Source organism: Physeter macrocephalus, chromosome 16, assembly GCF_002837175.3.
Source record: "Physeter macrocephalus isolate SW-GA chromosome 16, ASM283717v5, whole genome shotgun sequence".
Lineage (NCBI taxonomy): Eukaryota > Metazoa > Chordata > Mammalia > Artiodactyla > Physeteridae > Physeter > Physeter macrocephalus.
Window position 1 is genome coordinate 54,488,784 of NC_041229.1, and position 20,643 is coordinate 54,509,426.

Genomic DNA, 20,643 nt, shown 5'->3' on the forward strand with positions numbered 1-20,643 from the left:
CCTTCCTTTCTCCACCCCTTCCCCCAACCAGATATGTCAACTTTATTGAAATGAAACCCAGCCTACTTCTAGTTTACTAACTTGTACAGGAAGGCTCTTGTATCTAGTTAATGTTTCTCAGAAAACTTAGGAGTGGGCTATTCATGGATCAACAACCACAAAGATACCATATGTGGACCTTTTGTGCCTTTATTTTGACTGTCATTTCACTCTTGATTAACTTTTTTCTAGTGGGTTAGCAGCCTTCAACAGAGTCCTGTCCTGCCCATCAGGTTGGAGTGTGCCCTGCATCCTGACAGAGCACTGCTTGTCTCCACATGCCTATGAACGGGCTTGGGTGGCTTTCTCAGGCTACACACCCGTCACCTCTTAGTCACCTAGAATCAAAATATTAACAGCTCTAATCACACTGTCTGAGGCCATGAGGCTTTATTTCAAGAATGGTGACACTCCAAAATGCAGCTAGGATTTCTGCATTTTCATGTGTTTATATTACTAGTGTTAGTGTTTATGTGACTTGCATCTCTAGGTACCAAGGGTTGGTTAATGGCTTCCAGACTCCCTCCCTCCATTATGCTCCCTCAGAACCATATGAAAATACTGGTCCTCTTATGTTGTCATTTGTCTCCTCTGCCAGAACGTGAGCTCCATGAGAACAGGAGAGTGTATTTATCTTTGTATGTTCAGTGCCTTGGAGAGTATCTGGAACATAGAGGGTACTCATTAAATAACTCTTGAATGAATTAGGTATCAGAAATTAGGTGTCAAAAAAAAGTAAATGTATCCATCAGACAAAAAGGAAATATTCCTTAAAAAATAATTCCCAAACTGACTTTCCCCCCTATATGTCTCTAAAATATTTCATAAACTGAATTTTTAAATTAGCCCTTTCAGCCTAAATCCAAGTCTGAAGCCACTGCCTGAACACAGAACAGAAAGTCAGGAACCAGAAGAAACTATGAGTTCAACTAGTAATTTGTCATTGTAATCTGTTACTGAAGGTGAGTTTCTAGGGCAACTCTCCAGCACTGCTTCTGGAGTACAGTGACTTAGTAGGCTTGTCAAGAACCTCTTCATGCTGTTCATCATTACATAACCAGCACCTAGCCAAGTGCCTTGCACATAGTAGGTACTCAGTAAATATTTGTTGAATGAATTATTTGATTGGTGGAGGAAATTCAGAAGCAAGTCCTAAGACGAATTTAGTTGGAGTCGCTCATATTTTCAGTTAGCGTTTTTTTCCACCTTGCTCTCTAAATCTAGATAAGTTTCTTGCCTCAAAATTGAAGGAGCTACTGCTTACATCATCTAATTCAGCAAACGTTAATTGATGCCTACCTACCCTGTGCCTCTCTGTGTGAGGCACCCAAAGACAAAACCCAAAGACAAGGAAAACCCTTACTGTTTGTCCCCATATAGGGGGGACAAACTGATAATTTTGTTGGGCTGATATTTCTCTGTGCTCCCACAATCCTTTGAACATAACCTCTATTATAACATTGCCCACATACTACTATAGACATCTGCTTATCTATTTCTCTCCCCAGAAAGACCCTGAACTTCTTAAAACCCTGGTCTTACTCACCTCGGTATTCCTATGCTGAACTTGTCATAGTAGGTTCTCAGAAAATCTTTATTGAGAACTGAATAACATGGACTTCCATGGTGGTGCAGTGGTTGGGAATCTGCCTGCCAATGCAGGGGACACAGGTTCAAGCCGTGGTCTGGGAGGATCCCACATGCTGCGGAGCAACTAGGCCCATGCGGCACAACTGCTGAGCCTGCGCTCTGGAGCCCGCGAGCCACAACTGCTGAGGCCCGCGCACCTGGAACCCGTGCTCTGTGACAGGAGAGGCCACCACAATGAGAGGCCCGCGCACCACAGCAAAGAGTGGCCCCTGCTCACCACAACTGGAGTGAGCCCACGTGCAGCAATGAAGACCCAATGCAGCCAAAAAAATGAACCAAAAAAACACAATATTGTAAATCAACTATATTTCATAAAAATTATTTAAAACTTAAAAAAAAAACTGAATAACAAGTACATAAATAATCATCCCCAAGTAATATATATAGGAATATAAACATTTTGTACTTGAATAGAAATACATGCCTAAGTGTTTTCTGAGTTTCAAATGATAGATACTGGGTATATCCTGCAAGAAACAAGATTGGTGTTCATGTCTCTATTAACACCTTTCAAGGTATTTAGTTAGTTATCTAACCCATCTTTCCTCTGAGAATTCCCCCACCCCTATCCTAGCCAGTAAATCCCCAGCAGACATATTGGGGACATGAGCTTCCCTTGCTGGTAGGACTAGGGATGGATGCCTGACCCCAAATGGACCAGTCTCATTTTCTCTTAGAAAATTGGGGTTGAGAACGCTAGAGAGTCTGGACTAGTTGCTTGAACCAGGAACATGTAAATTTAGGAGCTCTAAGACAAACATGTACCTTAAGAGACAGAGAAAGTCTGCAGAAAGAAAGAACTGAAGGCAAAATGCTCAGAGATGAGAAACCATATGGCCTCTGAGAGAGACAGACACACAAACTGGCTGCCTAGTCTTGCTATATTTAGTCCTTGGTTGCTCCCCTTCCTGAGGCCACATTCAACTATTTCTTGGGTTCCATGGGATATACCTCTTTTTAAAACAAAACAAAAACCAGTAAATTCCCTGTTGGGGCTTAAGCAAATTTTAAATGGGTATCTGCTTTAACAACTAAAACAAGACATTAGTACACCGTCTGATTTATGGAAAGAATTCTCCTTACTCTTTAAGCCTCATTACCTTTTCATCACACATACTATTCTAGAATATTTGTTGATCAGGAAATTATTTAGAAGAGGAATTCCTGATAAGATGCAGGAGGGTAAGTGATGACTTCTTTGCTTTTCAAGTTTCTTGATACTCTAAGTCACAAAAACAGAAATGAATGGAGACTTATTTACAGAGGGGATTGGATACACATCAGACCTTTTTTTGAACTACAAAATTGGATTAAAGAGGTTTTGAAGAACCAACACATTTGGCAGCTTCCCAAGACATCTATTTTTGAAGATTCTGCTTTCCAGAACTGTTTAAGAATGGCTTTTGTCACGGGCCTTAGCTGTGTTTCAGACTAGCCAAAACTGAAAAGTGGGAAGAGACTAAATCAGAAAGTGTGTGTGTGCCTAGAGCAGCCCAAACCCTGCTGTTGGGCTGGCATAAACACTCATGGCCAGATCTCTCAAAGTAAGATAAAGACTTTGTTCTTCAGAAACAGTTCCAAATATGAAGTTATAATGATGTCTGCCAACATGTTTCTAACGACTCTAGGAAAAGAAAACAACAACAAGTAAAGTTTCCAGCTCTTTTCTCAGTGGACACTGGACCTTGGAGAAGCTTACATGTAATTTGACTGCAGCTACTTTCTGTTTTTAGTTAATCATGTTAAATGTGCCTCATAACTTCCAATCCCAGTGGGGCTGTCATTTAGAAGGGTACTGGGGGGAAGCTGTTTTAATTCTGGCTTTTGTTTCAGCCACTAAATGTAATGCCACATGATTGTTGACCCAACAGTAATCCAGTTAAAAAACAGTCTACAGAGTTACTGCATCATCAAAATTAACCCTGATTACATCAAATTATGTTGAAACAGACCACAGCTGTTTGCCCTGTTGAAGCAACTGCTTGAGAGCTCATCCAGAAGATACATCTGGGTGTCAGGAAGACACATTTTGGGTTTTATTTTTGTTTCTCAACGTAAATGGAGGAGGGAAACACTCTGTTCTGCCCAGAGTGCTTGGTAGAGCTGAAAACCCTGTGATTCTCCAGAACTAAAAATCTTCTTCATTCCAGAAGAGAAAAAAAACCTGAGATCTCCTGTTTCAGTTTTCTATAGGAAGGATGTAAGAAGGAAATCCAAATCTGTTGAGTATTACTCTTGTCAGCAAAAAGAAGTGGAATTGACTACAGAGAAGGATAGTGGGATTTTTTGTGGAGGGCTGTATGCAGTGGTATGCTGGGCTGGCTCATACCAGCCTGTGAGAATGGATTGTGAAGTTACGGAAAAATTTGCAAGCTGATTGCTACAGAATAACGTTAAAATTAAATTATAATTAAAAGTGGAAAATAACAGGTATTGGGGACGAAGTGGACAGATTGGAGCCCTCAAACATTGCTGGTGGAAATGTAAAATGATGTAACCACTGCAGGAAATAGTTAAAGAGTTCTGTAAGAAGTTAAACACAGAGTCACAGTATGATTCAACAATTCAACTCCTAGTTATATAGCCAAGAGTATGATAACATAGGTTCACACAAAAACTTGTCCATGAAGGTTCATAGCAAGATTATTCATAATAGTCAAAAAGTGGAAACAACTGAAATGTCTATCAACTGATGAATGGATAAATAAAATGTGGTACATGGATATAATGGAATATTATTCAGCCGTAAAGAGGAATGAAGAAAAACATATACATCAGAACATGGATGAACCTTGAAAATATTATACAAAGTGAAAAGTCAGACACAAAAGGCTATATAGTATATGATTCCGATTATATGAAATATCCAGAATTGGCAAATCCATAGAGACAGAAAGTAAATTAGTGGTTGCCAGGGGATGGGGTTGGGGGAATGAGGAGTGACTGCTAATGGACATGGAGTTTCCTTTGGGATGATGAAAATGTTTTAAATTAGCAGTAATATTTGCACAACTCGTGAATACACTAAAAACCACTGAGTTGTACACTTTAAAAGGGTGATGTTTATGGTATGTGAATGATACTTTAATTTAAAAATTAAGTCATATAAACTTACAATTAAGTAAGTTATATAAAAGGAATAAAACTCATCAGTTACTAATTATTTTAATACATTTTACTGTTACCTTTGCTCTTGGCATTATGTCTGTTGTATCTTTTTGATGGAAATACTAAAGGTGTATTACTGTGCATCTCTTAACTCTGCATTCAGAGACATGAAGTTGATAGCTTGAAATTGTCTGGGGGGAAGAATTGTGGGGGGTTTAGTATTTGCCCCACAAAAATTGTCGCTACCAATCAAGGCTGCCAGCACCACCAGAGAGCTGGGTTTTAAACTTTTACCAACACATCACTGGCTGTATGGGTCCAACACTCATCTTGGATAACTGGTTAAAATTAGAGAGTTAGATGAGATAATCACCTGTGGCCTTTGGATCCCCAGCAAAACAAAGACTAGCAAACCTGCACAGCAACTATGCATGCATTTGGTGCAGAAGAAAGGGCATTTCTGGTCAGCTGTTGTATGAAACCCACTTTGAGTTAGGGAACGATTCCTCCAGCCTTGCTAGTGTTGGTACAAGGGGTTAAGTGATAGAGCCTGGCAGAATTATCAAAACGAAGCCAGATATCAGATAAACTGCAAATGATATTAATTCTTAGTCCCAGACAGGAGGGTATCTGGGGAACCTGTATGATAGATTTGGAAACCAAGGGTTAACAAGCGAAACTTCATAGAATTACCTCCAGCTGTTCAGCCCTTCCCAGCAGGCCAGTCCCTGTGGTTTAAACACTTCAGCTGCTTATAGGTACCTTCACAGATACTATTATCTGGTGTGGATGATCAAAGAGTTCTAGATGCCCCAGGGGTCCATAGCTCCCACTTTAAGGGTTGGTTCCTTCATTCTCAGACATTTACTGAGCATCTATTTTGTGCCTGGCACCATGCTTGGAGGTTCTAGGGATACAAAAATGAGGGAGATGCAGTCCTGTTCTCAAGGAACTCACAGTTCCTTGACAAGGAAACAAATATTTGCAGTACAGTGTGATAACCCAGTTTATATAGGTGCAGTGTGAATCTAAGAATGCACAACTGTGTTGGGGATTGGAGACAGTGAATTTTAGGGAAAGGGGTCTTGACATATGTTCAAGACGTAATTCAAAGTAGGAGTACTCTGAAGGAAGTAAGGGGTGATCATGCAAAGTAGGGTTTGGAGTACTAAGGCACTTTCCCAGGGACCTTGACAGTCTGTTCTTCCAAGAATATGCTAATTGATTTTGCAGCATGATCTGTGGGTACACTGATAATCACCACCTTGTCAGCAGAAATGTCCCAGGAGCCTAACTGCCCCAAAGCAATTAGCACAGGTTCTTATTCTTTACAAAGGAGAAACTGGGGAACGACTTAAACTTCTGCTTTAAGAAAGCTTATTTCCAAAATGTCTCCCACTGGGTGTAATGTCAAGCAACTCTCAGACTGTTAGCAGCCGCAGACAGGGAGGAAACCCAGTTCAGTCTTCAACCACACCCCAAGCCCACTTCCAGATCTTAGTCCCAGCCAGATGCCAAAAGTTGGTTTGAGTAGGTGGGAGTAATTTGATTGAAGGAACCAGGTGGGCTCAAAGCACCCAGGGGTTAAAGAGGCTCCCACCTCGACATGCCTGAGAGACAAGTGTCCTGCAAGTCACCAGCTGAGGGGGCCCAGCTGGTCGTAGTGACCTTGGCAGGCAGCACTCAGCTCTGAAATCAACCTGTCAACTAAATTGAAAGGGAGAAAAGGCAGAAGGGCTAGGACACAAACATCCCTCCCCATCCCCAGTCCGATCCCTGACGTCAGGCTTAGCGTGGGCGGTATTAATCACCCGGCCTGGTGTGCAATTGAGGACAGCTCTCCTTCCAGCCCTTCCAACTCGCTTCTGGGAGCGTGCCACCAGCCATGCACCTGCCACTGGCCACAAACCCTCAACTCCCAGACAGGCACGGATGCAGGCTGTCGCTGACGACACTCAAAGCCACAGTGCACCCTTTAGAACTCAGGCTTTGTGAGGGGGAGGGGCGGGAGCAAAGCGTGGTGCCCATGCTTTCCTCCCAGGTGTGCATTTCTCTAATCTCTGCAACGCTCCTCCAGAGAAACCCTCCTCATAAGATGGGTCATTTCCTGGGGATTTAATGAGAATATAGAATTTAATGGCCCAAAGCGCTCCTTGCAGCCGGTCATTGATTCCCCCAGGAAATACCGGTGGTCTTTAATCAAAATTGCCTAAATTATAGACTAGTGATGCATGTCTAGGGGAGGGGGGCTGTCGTCCCAACTGGTTCCGATAGGTGGCGCCGATCTTCATGTAAATAAACCATTCAAATAATTTGTTTTCCGTTTCTCTCCAGTGAAAACCAAGGAGCATTAAAAACAAAACAAAACAAAAAAAACCAGCAGGGAGTAGAGAGGACTTAGTAAAGGCCCAGAAGCCCAGACAGGAAAGTTCTATCCGAAGGCTGTTTCCAGGCCTGGCACGTACCTCAGGCTCAGAAGACTGAGCCACACCGGGGTGCAGCCTGGGACCTCAGCAGTAGTCCCTCCGCCGAAGAGCAGCCTGAGCTGGGTGCTGGCAACTGAGTAATAAAAAAGGTTGGGGGATGGGGGGTAGACCAGCAAGAAGACCCCTTCCTCTAAACTTTGGGGAAGGAAGGCTGTGTTCAGAGAAGATTTCTGAAGTTGATACTCTATTGTATTTCAAGGCCCCTCCTGTCATTGGCCTTAAAACATCAAACACGTTTCCATGTGAAATTGTAAATAACAGTATTGGCGGGGATGGGGGGCATCTTTTGCTAAACAAAATAAGACCCTCAAAAGTTTCTGGCCAAGGACTTCCCTGGTGGCACAGTGGTTGGGAGTCCGCCTGCTACTAAGGGGGAAACGGGTTCAAGCCCTGGTCTGGGAAGATCCCACGTGCCGCGGAGCAACTAAGCTCGTGAGCCACAACTACTGAGCCTGCTTTCTAGAGCCCGTGAGCCACAACTAGTGAAGCCCGCGCGCCTAGAGCCCGTGCTCCACTGTAAGAGAAGCCACCGCAATTAGAAGCCTGAGCACGGCAACGAAGAGTAGCCCCCGCGCGCTGCAACTACGGAAAGCCCGCATGCAGCAACGAAGACCCAACGCAGCCAAAAATAAATAAATAAATAAACTCTATTCATTAAAAAAAAAAAAGTTTCTGGCCGAGTGCAGCCCAACTCCCAACTAACCATTGCTGAACGGTCTCCCAGTCTGTTTTGAATCATATAACTATTAAAAGATACATAATAGAAGACTACTCTTCTAGGGAAAGATAGGACCCGTGTATGCCTGACTTGTAATCACAAACCTCAGCTGCAAACAAGCCATGCAGATTTCTCAGACTCTGCAATCCCTGAGACTTGGCACCATGACTCAGAAGTGAATGAAGTCAGATGATTGCTTTATTTTGGTCCGGAGTCACCGCCTCCTGATTGATTTGGCAGGCTTTGAATATTTTGATATTTGTCTCATTGGTTTTAAGGTACTTAAAGCCAGAGATTAAAATGGCCATAATTCTGGTGGTGGCCCTTATATGAGGCTTAAGGATCCCTCAGTTGGAAGGCTAAGAGGCTCTGGTTCCAGCTATAGCCTGACTGTTCTGGTTTTACATGCAATCCAGTAGCACACTGGATAGTGAAGAAAGTTGTTGAAATGTTGGGTCCAGGGCTGCTGATCTCTAAATCCTCTCGGGGGCTTAGAAGATCTATGCATATAGTAAAGAATTAGCTTTTACAAACTGAAGTGGTTGAGCTTTCCCCCAACACAGTGAAGATCTGTAAAATGAGAAGGATGTCCAACTGTTAGAAACAACTAGCTTTGCTGCACAGAGATAGAGAAATGAACAAAACAGCCTTAAAGTTGTACGCGGAATGTGAGATGCTGGCTGGTTCTACTCATCTGCCCGCGGCGGTTCCCTATTGATATAATGGGTTACTATCCACTTTTCAAAGAAGTTGGGGGGAGGACCTCCCTTTTAATGCTGCTTGTAAAAGCACTTTGTGAGTTGAAAAGAGCCCTTACCAAAGGTTTCTGGCGTTTTTTTCCCTTCTATCTACCATGCCAATCGCACTGCTCGATTTGTCAGGTGTGTGCTTCCGCATGCTTTATCTCAGTTAAGTCTCACCACAGCACAGTAAGAGAGGCATCTGTATCATGTGAGCCCGAGAGAGTTCTCATAACCTGTGTAAGTTGGAGCTCTGAGGAATTTTGACCCCAATTTCTTGTTCTACACCACCTTGCCTTCCAATTAACTATGAAATAGTACAATGACTCATTTTTGCTTCCTTGATTCTGCAAATCGTTAAGAATTTTCTTCTTCTGAATTGTTTTTCCCAGAGGCAGTGTGGGAGCCAGCTGGACTTTATTTTCTGGTAATAAGAGGACCTTAAATTGCTTTAATGCAGCCATTAAAGCAATTCTCCCACTTTAAATAGCAGATGAGCAGGACCACCCCCAACCCCGATCCACCGCCCAGAATTAGAAACTTGACTGCATTGCAAAGGCTTTGGGACCTTAGGCTATCTGTAAAATGGGAATAATACTGCCCACCCAATTTGGAGATTTGTGACGACAATCATGTAAGCAAGGAATGTAAAAGCGCCCAGCGTGTAGTAGCCTGTTTTCTTCTTTCCGTCTCCCACCAAGGGAGCGAGAGAGTTGCAACTCTTGTTGGGAAGCGGATCACTAATTTCAGCCAGGACCTGACCCACAGAAACCTGAAACTCAGGGAATGGATAGGAAACGGGATCAGACCTCGGGTCCCTTCCTGACGACCCCTGTGAAAAATCGATTCACGCTCGAGGCCGCGCAGTCCCTTCCCATCACCCCACCCCCTCCAGGGGCGCGGCCGCCTGCCCCGCTAACTGCTTGAGGCTTCGGGGAAAAAGCCAGACCCTAGGGGAGCGGCCCGCCGCAGGCGTCCTTGCGAACCTCGGTCCTCTGGGGTCCAAAGGCGCGAGGCGCTGTTTGCGTCTTTGAAGGCGGCCCGCCCGGGGGCGCGGCGGGCTGTGGGCGTGGCGAGCGCGCGCCGCCCTTCCTGCCGGGGCGCCCCCACCGCGGCCCGACTGGGAGAGCGCGCGGGTGTGCGCGGGGAGAGCGGGTGCGCGCGCGCGCGAGGCAGCCGGGCCGCGCCGCCTAGTCCTCGCCCCGCGGCCGCCGGCCGCCCCGGCCCCTCCCCTCCCCCGCGAGCTGCGCACCGCCGGCCGGCTGACCCAGCGGCCCGCGCCCGCGCCCTTGTCCGCCGACCCCGCGGCGGGCTCCGGGCAGCCGACAGCATGAGCGGCGGCGGCGACGTAGTGTGCACCGGCTGGCTGAGGAAATCGCCCCCCGAGAAGAAGTTGAGGCGCTATGTGAGTGCGGGCGGGAGCGGGTGCGGCCGCCGAGGGGCTGGGGGCTCCGGGAGGGACGGCGCCGACGGGGAGGGCGGGCCCCGGGGAGGGGGGGTTGCGAGGAGCTGCTGGCGGGTCCCGCGGCTCGGGACTGTGTGAGGCTCCTGCACACCTGTCACAGGTGCGCTGCGAGGGGCGGGGCGGGCGGGCGACCAGGTTGAGGCTGCGGCTTGTTCTCCGCGGGGCGGGCGCGGCGGCGGCGTCTCTCTAGCCAGCCCCCCTGTAAAACTAAATCCAGTATTGAAGTTTGTATTAGATTGTTTTTGGAGACCGAAAGAGTTGATTCCCGGGGCTGGGGGACCATACTAACGCCGAGCGGCTCCAGCCTGCGGGGCTGGGGGTAAAGGGGGGGGGGTAGGCCGTGGGGCCGCGCAGCCCGCCCCCCACAAAGGGCGAGGCGCCTCACACCCTTTCCCCCTTCCCTTTCTCTGACCGCCCCTCCCGGTGGCCGCCTGCTTCCTTCCAGTGCACAGCCTCTGCATCATGGGCAGCGTCAGCAGCATGTGCAGTCCTTGTATTAAGTGACTCATTTGTTTGTCCCCCTTCTTTCCCTTTATTCCGTGTGCCTTTCACATGCATCCCCCCACCCCACCCCTCCGATGGTGACACTGCAGTTTGGTCTGCTACAACTGGCCCGGGTTTTGTGTTGAGCAGTCTTTGGGGTCTGGGGCTGGGAGAGATCAAGGTTCTCAGTTGCCAGGTGGTGCTAACCGACAGTGTTTACTGAAATTGCTGGGACAGCCTCTCCTTTCTAACTGAGAAGCTGGCAACATCCTGGGGAAGGTCGTACAGCCTGGTGTGAGCGGTGAAGAGGTCTGGCTTTTTTTTCCCCCCTCCACCAGAAGATGCTTTGCTTGGTGGGGTCAAAGTACAAGATGGTGCCAGTTTCTGAGAACTGGCTGAAATCAGTCCTGGGCTATTCGACTGAGTTTGGAAATGGGATTAAGATCGCTAAAAGATGTCCCGGTCTCCCATCCTCTCCTCTTCCCTTCCTATGAAATGCCCTTGTTAAACTGACTCTCGGTGCTGGACTCTCTGGGATCATTCCCACAGCATGGAAGTGAGCTGTTGCCTTCCAGCTGCAGTGCATCAAGGGAGCTCTGAATAGACCCTGCCCTCTGTCAGCTGCACCAGTGGCTGTCCATGGGGGGAGAGGCAAAAGCTTACCAGTTTCCTGTCTTGGCTCCCCAGATCAGAACCAAGGGACTTCTGGCCTCTGGATTGAGGAAGTGACATTCTGTTTTTCAAAGGAAGTGTGGTTGGGAGTGCAAGTGAGTGTGTATGTAAATGAAGTCAGGCTCTTATTTAGATCATTTGCTGGGGGGTGGGGGGAACCTCAGGATTTAGCACATGACTTTTTAAAGTGGACATAGATTTTAAATATAGTATATAGTAGGGATGATACAATGAAGTGTTCATCTCAGTTTTAAAGCTCATTTTCAGAGACGTCCACGTAGCCAAAGAACTATAATTGTTAAGAAAGAAGATTTTCTCCTCTTGAGGGCCATATCAGTTCATTAGGAAAGGTGAATTTTTATATTAGGTTAATATAAAGCTATTAATGTTACTAATGCTATTAATGTTTTTACAACTATAAAGCAAAAACAAAAATCTTTGGCCTCAAAGAGCTTCTGAAGACTATCAATAAAAGTGTAATACCAGGGCTTCCCTGGTGGCTCAGTGGTTGAGAATCCGCCTGCCGATGCAGGGAACACGAGTTCGTGCCCCGGTCTGGGAAGATCCCACATGCCGCGGAGCGGCTGGGCCCGTGAGCCATGGCCGCTGAGCCTGCGCGTCCGGAGTCTGCGCTAACAGTGAGAGGCCCGCGTACCGAAAAAAAAAAAAAAAAAAAAAAAAAAAGTGTAATACCGTTCCATACCACCTACTGGAATAAAGTATCCAGTAAACATGTGACTCTAATTGTCAAGTTAGACCACTACCCTAAACAGCCTTGAAACTTTGTTTTGAAACAGTTTGCAAACAAGTTGACACTGTATCTACATTGACAGATGACTACTTCAACTCTATCACCCAGACTCTCTTTATGATCCATTTCTTGGGTATTTTTGTTCCCAAGCAACTTTAGCTCAAAATAACCGGGTTCAGAGGCTTTGGGGTCAACCACCTTTTTCTCTCATTTGAAGTACTTGACAGCCTATAGTCATAAGATGACCTCAGCCTTTTCCCATCTCCCTCGCAGCTCCAGCCCATAAGACCAAACTAGTAACAGCTTTTCTTAGATTAGGGTGTGATGTGTTCCATTGGTATGAATGGAAGTCTCCCCTACTGTGGAGGTTCACTTCCCTTAGTTGAAACTGAGCTGGTTTGTGTAACCCTAAACTCTTGCAGAGCAGTCTTCCCATACATCTTCTTTTCTTTGAGGGTTTTGAGAACCCACTGTTCGTTAGAGGCCCAAGTTCACTAGAACCAAACTAGGAAATTTCCTAGCCCCATTGCTAAACACACCGCCCCAAATTGCTGCTTATTCTGGTATATATAATAGCCATGTGGCATTATAGATTGATAAACCTTCATTATAAGAATGTATCAAGAATCTGAAACAAGGGGGAAAGAAGTTTATGAAATCTATTACAACTATTTAAAAATTTTTTAAAAACCTACTTCTTTTTATCAACAATTTGGGGAGGAGGTAGGTGTAGGAGTAAAAATAAATAAAGAAAGAAGCTATGGCAGATGTTACCAGGATTAGTTTTAGGGATTTCTTTTCATCGATGTCTTTTTTAATTTATTAATTATAAGAAAGTGTAAAAGGTCTCTTCAGTATTTGCTATGTGCCCTGGAGGAATTACAAAAAAAATAACCTCTGGAAAATGGTGAGTGTTGTCTCTGGGGCATCACTGTATGATTGCAGTGGGAGGCTGACAGAAGGAACAGCCCACATATACATGCAATGTGCATGTGTATATGTGTGTATGCGTGCATGTGCACAGGTGTGAACACACACATGTATACATGTATATAAAGCTGAAATCAGATCTTCTTGAGGAAAAGAATACTTTATGACACACCCTGCCCTGTAATTTTCTATCATTTTCACTGAGTTAAAAAATTTAGGGGAAAAGATTGGCAGCAGCACTGCCCCCTAGTGGCTAATTTGGAGAAAGTTGTGTGTTGATTCTAAAGAACAATGGAAATAAGAAAACTTTATTTGTTAAATAAGCTCATTTATTAACTCTGTGTGTCCCAGGCACTGGATTAGATTCTGGGAGTAAAGGTTAATCCATCCCTTCAGTCTTAGCGGATGACATTGGCTTCTTCTTCACAAAGAAGATTGAAGCTATTAGGGAGTAGCTGTCAGCACATACTGTGACCAAATTTCCAAATTTACCTGTATCCGCATGGTTCCTTATCTTTTTTCTGACTTCTCAGAGTAGAAGTACTATTTCTAACTGATTATCATTTTAATAGCCATCTGTTCAGCATTTACCTGTGCCAAGCACTATGCTTAGACCATTCATCTCTTAATTTAATCATTTCAGCCCTATGAAAAAGGAAGCGACTTGCCCAACATCACCTAGCTTTGTCCCAAAGCCTGAGCTTGTTTTACAATTTAACTTTATTTTCGGGTAATTGTAGAAGCTATGTAGTTGTAAAAATAGTGAAGAGATAACCCATATACCCTTTCCCCAGTTTCTCCTAATGGTAACTTCTTGCAAAATTATAGTACAATGAGATAATCAATATATTGACAGTGATACAGGCAAGATATAGGACATTTCCATCAGCACATGATCCCTTATGTTGCCCTTTTATGGTCACATCCTCTACCACCCCACACCCACCACATCCTTAACCCGTGATAATCACTAATCTCGTCTCCATTTTAATATATTATTATTTCAAGAGTGTTATGTATATCGATTCATACAATACATAACTTTTTGGGATTGGCTTTTTTCATCCAGCATATTTCTCTGGAGATTCATCCAAGTTCTTGTATGTGTCACTTGTTCATTCTTTATTATTGCTGACCAATGTTCCACAGTATGGATGTACTAGAGTTCATTTGTTTAACTGTTTACCCATTGGTTTTAATTTACATTTCCCTATGGCCAATGATGTTGAATATCTTTTCATATGATATTTGCCATCTGTATATTCTCTTTGGTCAAATGTCTCTCTTCAAGTCTTTAGTCCATTTTCTGTTTGGATTGTTTGCTTTTTTTTACTGTTGAATTTTGAGGGTTCTCTGTATGCTCAAGATACCAGTCCTCATCAAATATGTAGTTTGCAAATATTTTCTCCCAGTCTGAAGTTTGTCTTTTCATCCACTTAACAAGGTCTTTCCAGAGCAAAAGATTTTGATTTGGATGAAGTCCATTTTACCAGTTTTACATTTTATGGGTTGTATTATTTTGGTCAAATGTAAGAACTCTTTGCCTAGCCCAGTTGCTGAGATTTTCTCCGTGTTTTTCCTCCCAAATATTTTATGGTTTTATATTTTTCATTTAAGTCCATGATCTGTTTTAAGTTAATTTTTGTATAAGATGTGAAACTTAGATTGAGATTTTATTTTATTCATTAGTAGTAGTAGTAGTAGTAGTAGTACTTGGCAATGGATGCCTGATTGCTCCAACACCGTTTGTTGACCAGGCTGTGCTGCCTTCATTGAATTGCTTTTGCACCTTTGTCATAAAGCAGTTGGGCAATTTGTGTGGGCCTATTTCTGGGTTCTCTGTACTGATCCATCATCCCATGTGTCTATCCCCCGCAATACCACATACTCTTGATAACTCTAGCTTTTTGATGAGTCTTCAAATCTGGTAGACTGATTCCTCTTCTTTATTCTTGATCAGATTATTCTTAAATTTTTCTGAAAGGTAAATTTTAAAAAGCACATCATTAGAAAATTTGAACAATATTAAAGTATAAATAAAAATTACCTGTAATCCCATTATCCTTAAATTTTTCTTTAAACTTGTCTTCTCAACAGAGAATGTGAATGTAACAAATATAATTTAGTTCAGTAATTTATCAAGCAGCCATTATGTGCCAGGTACTCAAATTCTGGGACTACAAAGAAGAAAAAGAAAGGGTTCCTTGAGAGGTGGCCCTAACTAGAAGTAAGCCAAGAGAAGAAAGCTTTCCAGCCAGAGAGACCACTGACAGTGGAGGCCAGGTGGCAAGGGCCTGAAGAGTGTGTGCAGGACACTAAAAACAGTTTGGTGTTGCTGGACCGTCAGCAGGATGATGGAAGTAGTGGGCTATGAGACTGGAGAGGTAGGCAAGAGAGAACATACAGGCTGGTAAGAAGAGCCGACAAGTTAAAATGGTCAACAGTGCATGAAAAGGTGCTCAGCATCAGCAGTCATTAGGGAAATGCAAATCCAAACCATAATGAGTTATCACTTCACACCTGTTAGAATGGCTGTCCTCAAAAAGACAAGAGATAACAAGTGTTGGCAAGGACGTAGAGAAAAGGGAACCCTTGTTGCACTGTTGGTGGGAATGCAAATTGTTGCAGCCACTATGGAAAACAGTATGGAGCGTCCTCAAAAAACTAAAAATAGAACTGTCACATGATCCAACAATTCCACTTCTGAGTATATATCCAAAGGAAGTGAAAATAGGGTATTGAAGAAATATCTACACCACAGTGTTTGTTGCAGCATTACTCACACTAGCCAAGATATGGAAACAACCCAAGTGTCTATGAATGGATGAATGGATAAAGAAGATGTGAAAATATATATATATATACACACACATATACATACATACATACACACCAATGCAATAATATTCAGCCATGAGAGAGAAGGAAATTCTGCCATTTGCAGCAACCTGAATGGACCCCGAGGGCATTATGCTGAGTGAAATAAGTCAGAGAAAGACAAATATTGCATGATATCACTTACGTGGGGAATCTAAAAAAAGCCAAACTTAAAGAAATAGTAGAATAGTGGCTACCTGAGGCTAGGGGGTGGGAAAATTGAAGAGATGTTAATCAAAGGGTACAAACTTCCAATTAGAAGATGAATAACTTCTAGAGATCTAATGCGCAGCATTGTAATTTTAGTTACTGTATTGTACACTTGAAAATTGCTAAAAGAGTAGATCTTAAATGTTCTCACCACAAAAGAGAATTATGTGATGTGAATGGGGGTATTAGCTAAAGCTACAGTGATAATGATATGAATGTATATGAATGTAGCAAATCGACATGTTGTACACCTTAAACTTACACAATGTTATATGTCAATTATTTCTCAATAAAGCTGGGGGGAAGAAAAGAACAGGCGAGAAGGAGGTCTTCAGAAACTAGAGTGAATTGAAGATTTGTTTCTAGACCATCCTAAGCAGCCAGGGCTTTCTATCAACATATTATTTGAGTATTTAAACAAATGCTCTTTCTGGTCCCAATTCCTGGGACAGATAGCCATATGGAAATTCCTTTTAGCAGCTTTCTGCTCTGTGGTCCTAATCACTGGATTGATTCTTTGGTTGTGTTCACAACATCAAAGAGACTGCTCTGTTCCAGGGCCAGTCTCCTGAGCGTCCTGTCACTGGCATTGGGTCAGAGTTTCTCATTTGGAAGCAACCCTTATGTCTATCAACAGATGAATGGATAAATAAAATATGGATGTACATGCAATGGAATATTGTTCATCCTTAAAAAAGAAGGAAATTTTCATACATGGACTTACTACAAAATGGATGAACCTCTGTGACATGCTAAGTAAAGTAAGCCAATCACAGAAAGAAAAATATTGTGTGATTCCACTTCAATGAAGTACCTAGAGGAATCAAATTCATAGAGACTTGCCAGGAACTGGGAGGAGGGAAGAATAGGGAGCTGTTGTTTAATGGGTACAGAGTTTCGGTTTTGCAAGATGAAAAAGTTCTTGAGATGGATGTTGGTGATGGTAGCACAACAATGTGAATATTTAATGCCACTGAACTCTACACTTTAAAATGGTTAAGATGGTAGATTTTATGTTATATGTATTTTTCCACATGTTAAAAAGAAGAAATGCCTCATTTGTTAGTACTTGGCCCTGCTAATACTTTAGTCCAAGAGAGAAGACAGGATGGAATCGCCGCAGCCTTGAATGATAATGGAATGTACAGCTACCCCTCCCCCAGCTTTATGCTTGCTTCTTTTTATTTATCTACCAGTTGTCAAAATAGTGGATTCCTTAGTAGCTTTCAAAGTGATCAGTTAAGGTATTTTGGGGTAGCATTATGAGCTCACACATTTATACACATTTGATGTGTTCGAACCTGTTCTGGTTGTTGTCCTTGTAGATGCTCAGATTGTACTCTTTAGCCAGTGGGAGGCTATTCAAGTTGGCTTCTGAGTCCTTTTGACATAACCCTACTAGTAGGTTTGTTATCTGATACGACAAGATGTTCCAGGCCTATCTTGTACGTTTCTGATCCATACTTTGAATTAACCATTTCCTCGAAGAGTTCTTTTCTTTTATTAAAAATGGTATCTAGAAACCACATGGGCTTTAACGGGTGCTCATTGCTTTTGGGTTGGTCACACACACTCAGTTTCAAATATTATCAAGATTTCATCACAGTGGCTTCATCTATCCCTTTTACTGTTTCTTTGCTGAAATATCTTAAAGCAAATTCTAGACATGTACATAAGTCTTATAAACGTGTGTGAAAAGAAAGAAAAAAAATGCAAAAAAAAGACAAGAAACAAACAAAAGAAGTCTGTGAAAATACCATACCTTCTGTTCACATTTCCCCTGGTTAGACATTTATGTTACTTCTAATTATTCACATTTCTGTTTTAAAGGTGGAACATCTTCTGAGTTTCACCCCAGCTGATAAGTCACAGGATTTAGGTATCATTAACTATCACCACAGTACACTTGGAAGATTTTCTTGGGGAGGCAATCATATCTTTCCTTAGCCTGCCTTGGAAAAACGTACCAGTTGGAGGTTTGCTGGCTTGCAAGAGCAAAGGAAAGGGCTAAGGTTTATATGTAGAGAGGTTAACATTCTTGTGAGGACTATAGGAATGAATCTGTTGTTTTGATCTTTTGATATAATTTTCTAGAGGCAAAAATGGGTGTAGTCTAGATAGGCGTATAATTTTTTGCATACCAACAGAGGCTACAGTATGTTGAGTTTAATTCCCATTAGAAGTCTAAAGATACTATCATTGATGAATAGTGAGTCTACAGTGTACATGGTATTCCCCTCTGAGTTTACAATCTTGTTGGGGAAGCAGCTTGAATTATAGTGAGACAATATAAATGGCAAAGACCGGTGCTGCAGGAGCCCAGGAGAGATTGGTCTAGTGTGGTCAGTGATCCCAGTGTCACAAGACCTATGTTTAGATTTTACTTGCTGGGGAATCTGCCATTTTACCTTTCTGCACCCATTTTCTCCTGCATTCTTAGCACTTAGTTCACGTGTCACCTTGTGGCAGCCTTTCCTGCCCTGTCTTCCCCATCAAAATGAGTTATGAAACCCCTTCTCCATGCTCCTGTCATTATGCCTTAGTACCATTGACTAACTTGATTTATGCTGTGCTTCTCCCAGCATGGTAGCTTCTGGACTGCACCATGTCCTTTGTTCATCCTTGTAGCCCTGGTTCCTAAAACCTAGTTTTTGGTTGACTAGGACTTTATATGCTTTTAAGTGTGAACAAATATTTCTTTAGGATTGGTTACATTTCTTTGGAGAAGAAAGAGCTTGAGCCGGAATTGGATTGAAAGTGTGATTTCTTTTTTTTCTTTTAGCAGCAGGTTTTGGAAACTTTGCTGGGATAAGCTATTAAAATTGAATTTTTTCGTAATATTTAAATTTCACTCTTATAAAAAAGTTATTATAAATACAGAATATTATCAAAAAGCAAATAGCAACATTAATAAAAAGCACTTGTAGTACTCCTACTACAGCATATACATTGTTAACATTTTAGTGTATTTCCTAGTCTCTTCTTTTCTGTGTCTACAGTGTGCTTTGTATACTTTATAAAATCAGAGTGAGACTGTACCACCTTTTGTATGCTTTAAGTTATATAGTATTGAAAATATTTCCCTGTGTCACAGTCTTCTAAGACGTGGCTTTTAATGGTTGCTTAAGCATAGTGTGACATAACACAGAGCTTCTCAAGTATGTGTAATATAAGGACACTTTAAACAAACATCTTTACATGTCCTTGATGTTGAATTAAATTATCTTTATTATTATGTTTCCCAAATGTCTATAAACAAAAACTGTGAGGTATAAATGTATACTTATAGCTCTTCTACAATTATAAAACCAAAACAAATTTTCAGATTAACTTCAGAGCCAATATAATTCACATTAACAACACTGGATATTTTGCTGAAACTAAATTGCTGCTTAAAATATAGATATGGCCCTTATTCTTTTTTTTTTTTTTTTTTTTTCTTTCTTTGGCCCCATTGGGTCCTTGTGGGCTTTCTTTAGCTGCGGTAAGCGGGGGCTACTCTTCATTGCGGTGAGCAGGCTTATTGCGGTGGCTTCTCTTGTTGCAGAGCACGGACTCTGGGCACATGGGCTTCAGTAGTTGTGGCTCGTGGGCTCTAGAGTGCAGGCTGAGTAGTTGTGGCACACGGGCTTAGTTGCTCCGTGGCATGTGGGATCTTCCCAGACCAGGGATTGAACCTATGTCCCCTGCGTTGGCAGGCAGATTCTTAACCACTGCACCACCAGGGAAGTCCCGGCCCTTATTTTTATGGAAGCTTCTGTTCTGTGTGCCATGCTTTTCTTTGTTTGACCTATAGTGAAACTTTGGTTTGTATAGCAAGCCATTTGTCTTTTAATTGGTATGACCACATTATTTATATGCAGTCACCTCTGTCCTTCTTTCTCATTAGTCATTAGCCTATGAAATTTAAAGAACTTAATACTTAACATCAATAAGATTATAAATGCAAATGCTGGTAATCAAGAAGCATCTTTCACTTGTAAGATGATCATTCGCATGATTGAGACTATATTTACATATTTTAAGATAACCCTTGAGATAAAAATTCAATATTGAAAAATATTTTGAAGTGGATTTGCAGATCCCTGGGGTTGACATGTCTTTGGGCCCCATTTGAAAAATCCTGGTGGGACTGTAAAATGCATGGGCTCTGAGGTGGGCTCTGGGTTGGAATCCAAACTAAGCCTTCCCTGTGCTCTGTGGGTTTGAGCAAGTTTCTTAATCTTTCAGAGCTTTTATTTCCTAATCTGTGAAGTGTAGATAATGGTAACTTTAATCAATTAATTGAATAATTTTAACTCAGAGGAGTGCAAACATGAATGCTTTTTTTCCCTCTAGTCAGAATTCCCAACTGTGCTTTGTCAAAATCTTCCTTTCCGGGGGCTTCCCTGGTGGCGCAGTGGTTGGGAGTCCGCCTGCCGATGCAGGGGACACGGGTTCATGCCCCGGTCCGGGAAGATCCCACATGCCGCGGAGCGGCTGGGCCCGTGAGCCATGGCCGCTGAGCCTGCGCT

At 42.9% G+C, this 20,643-nt stretch overlaps 1 protein-coding gene across 2 annotated transcripts in view; it reads left to right on the forward strand.

Moving 5' to 3' along the window:
• Nucleotides 1-10,010: 10,010 nt before the first annotated feature.
• The window catches only part of GAB2 (GRB2 associated binding protein 2), a 195,239-nt gene continuing 184,606 nt past the window's right edge, over nt 10,011-20,643 (forward strand). For both annotated transcript variants that reach the window (XR_008619564.1, XM_024131629.3), the window contains exon 1: nt 10,011-10,146. Coding sequence is in view for 1 of the 2 variants with exons in the window: in XM_024131629.3 (XP_023987397.1) it covers nt 10,072-10,146 (75 nt within the window). In the remaining variant the exon portion in view is untranslated. The remainder of the gene's footprint in view (nt 10,147-20,643) is intronic.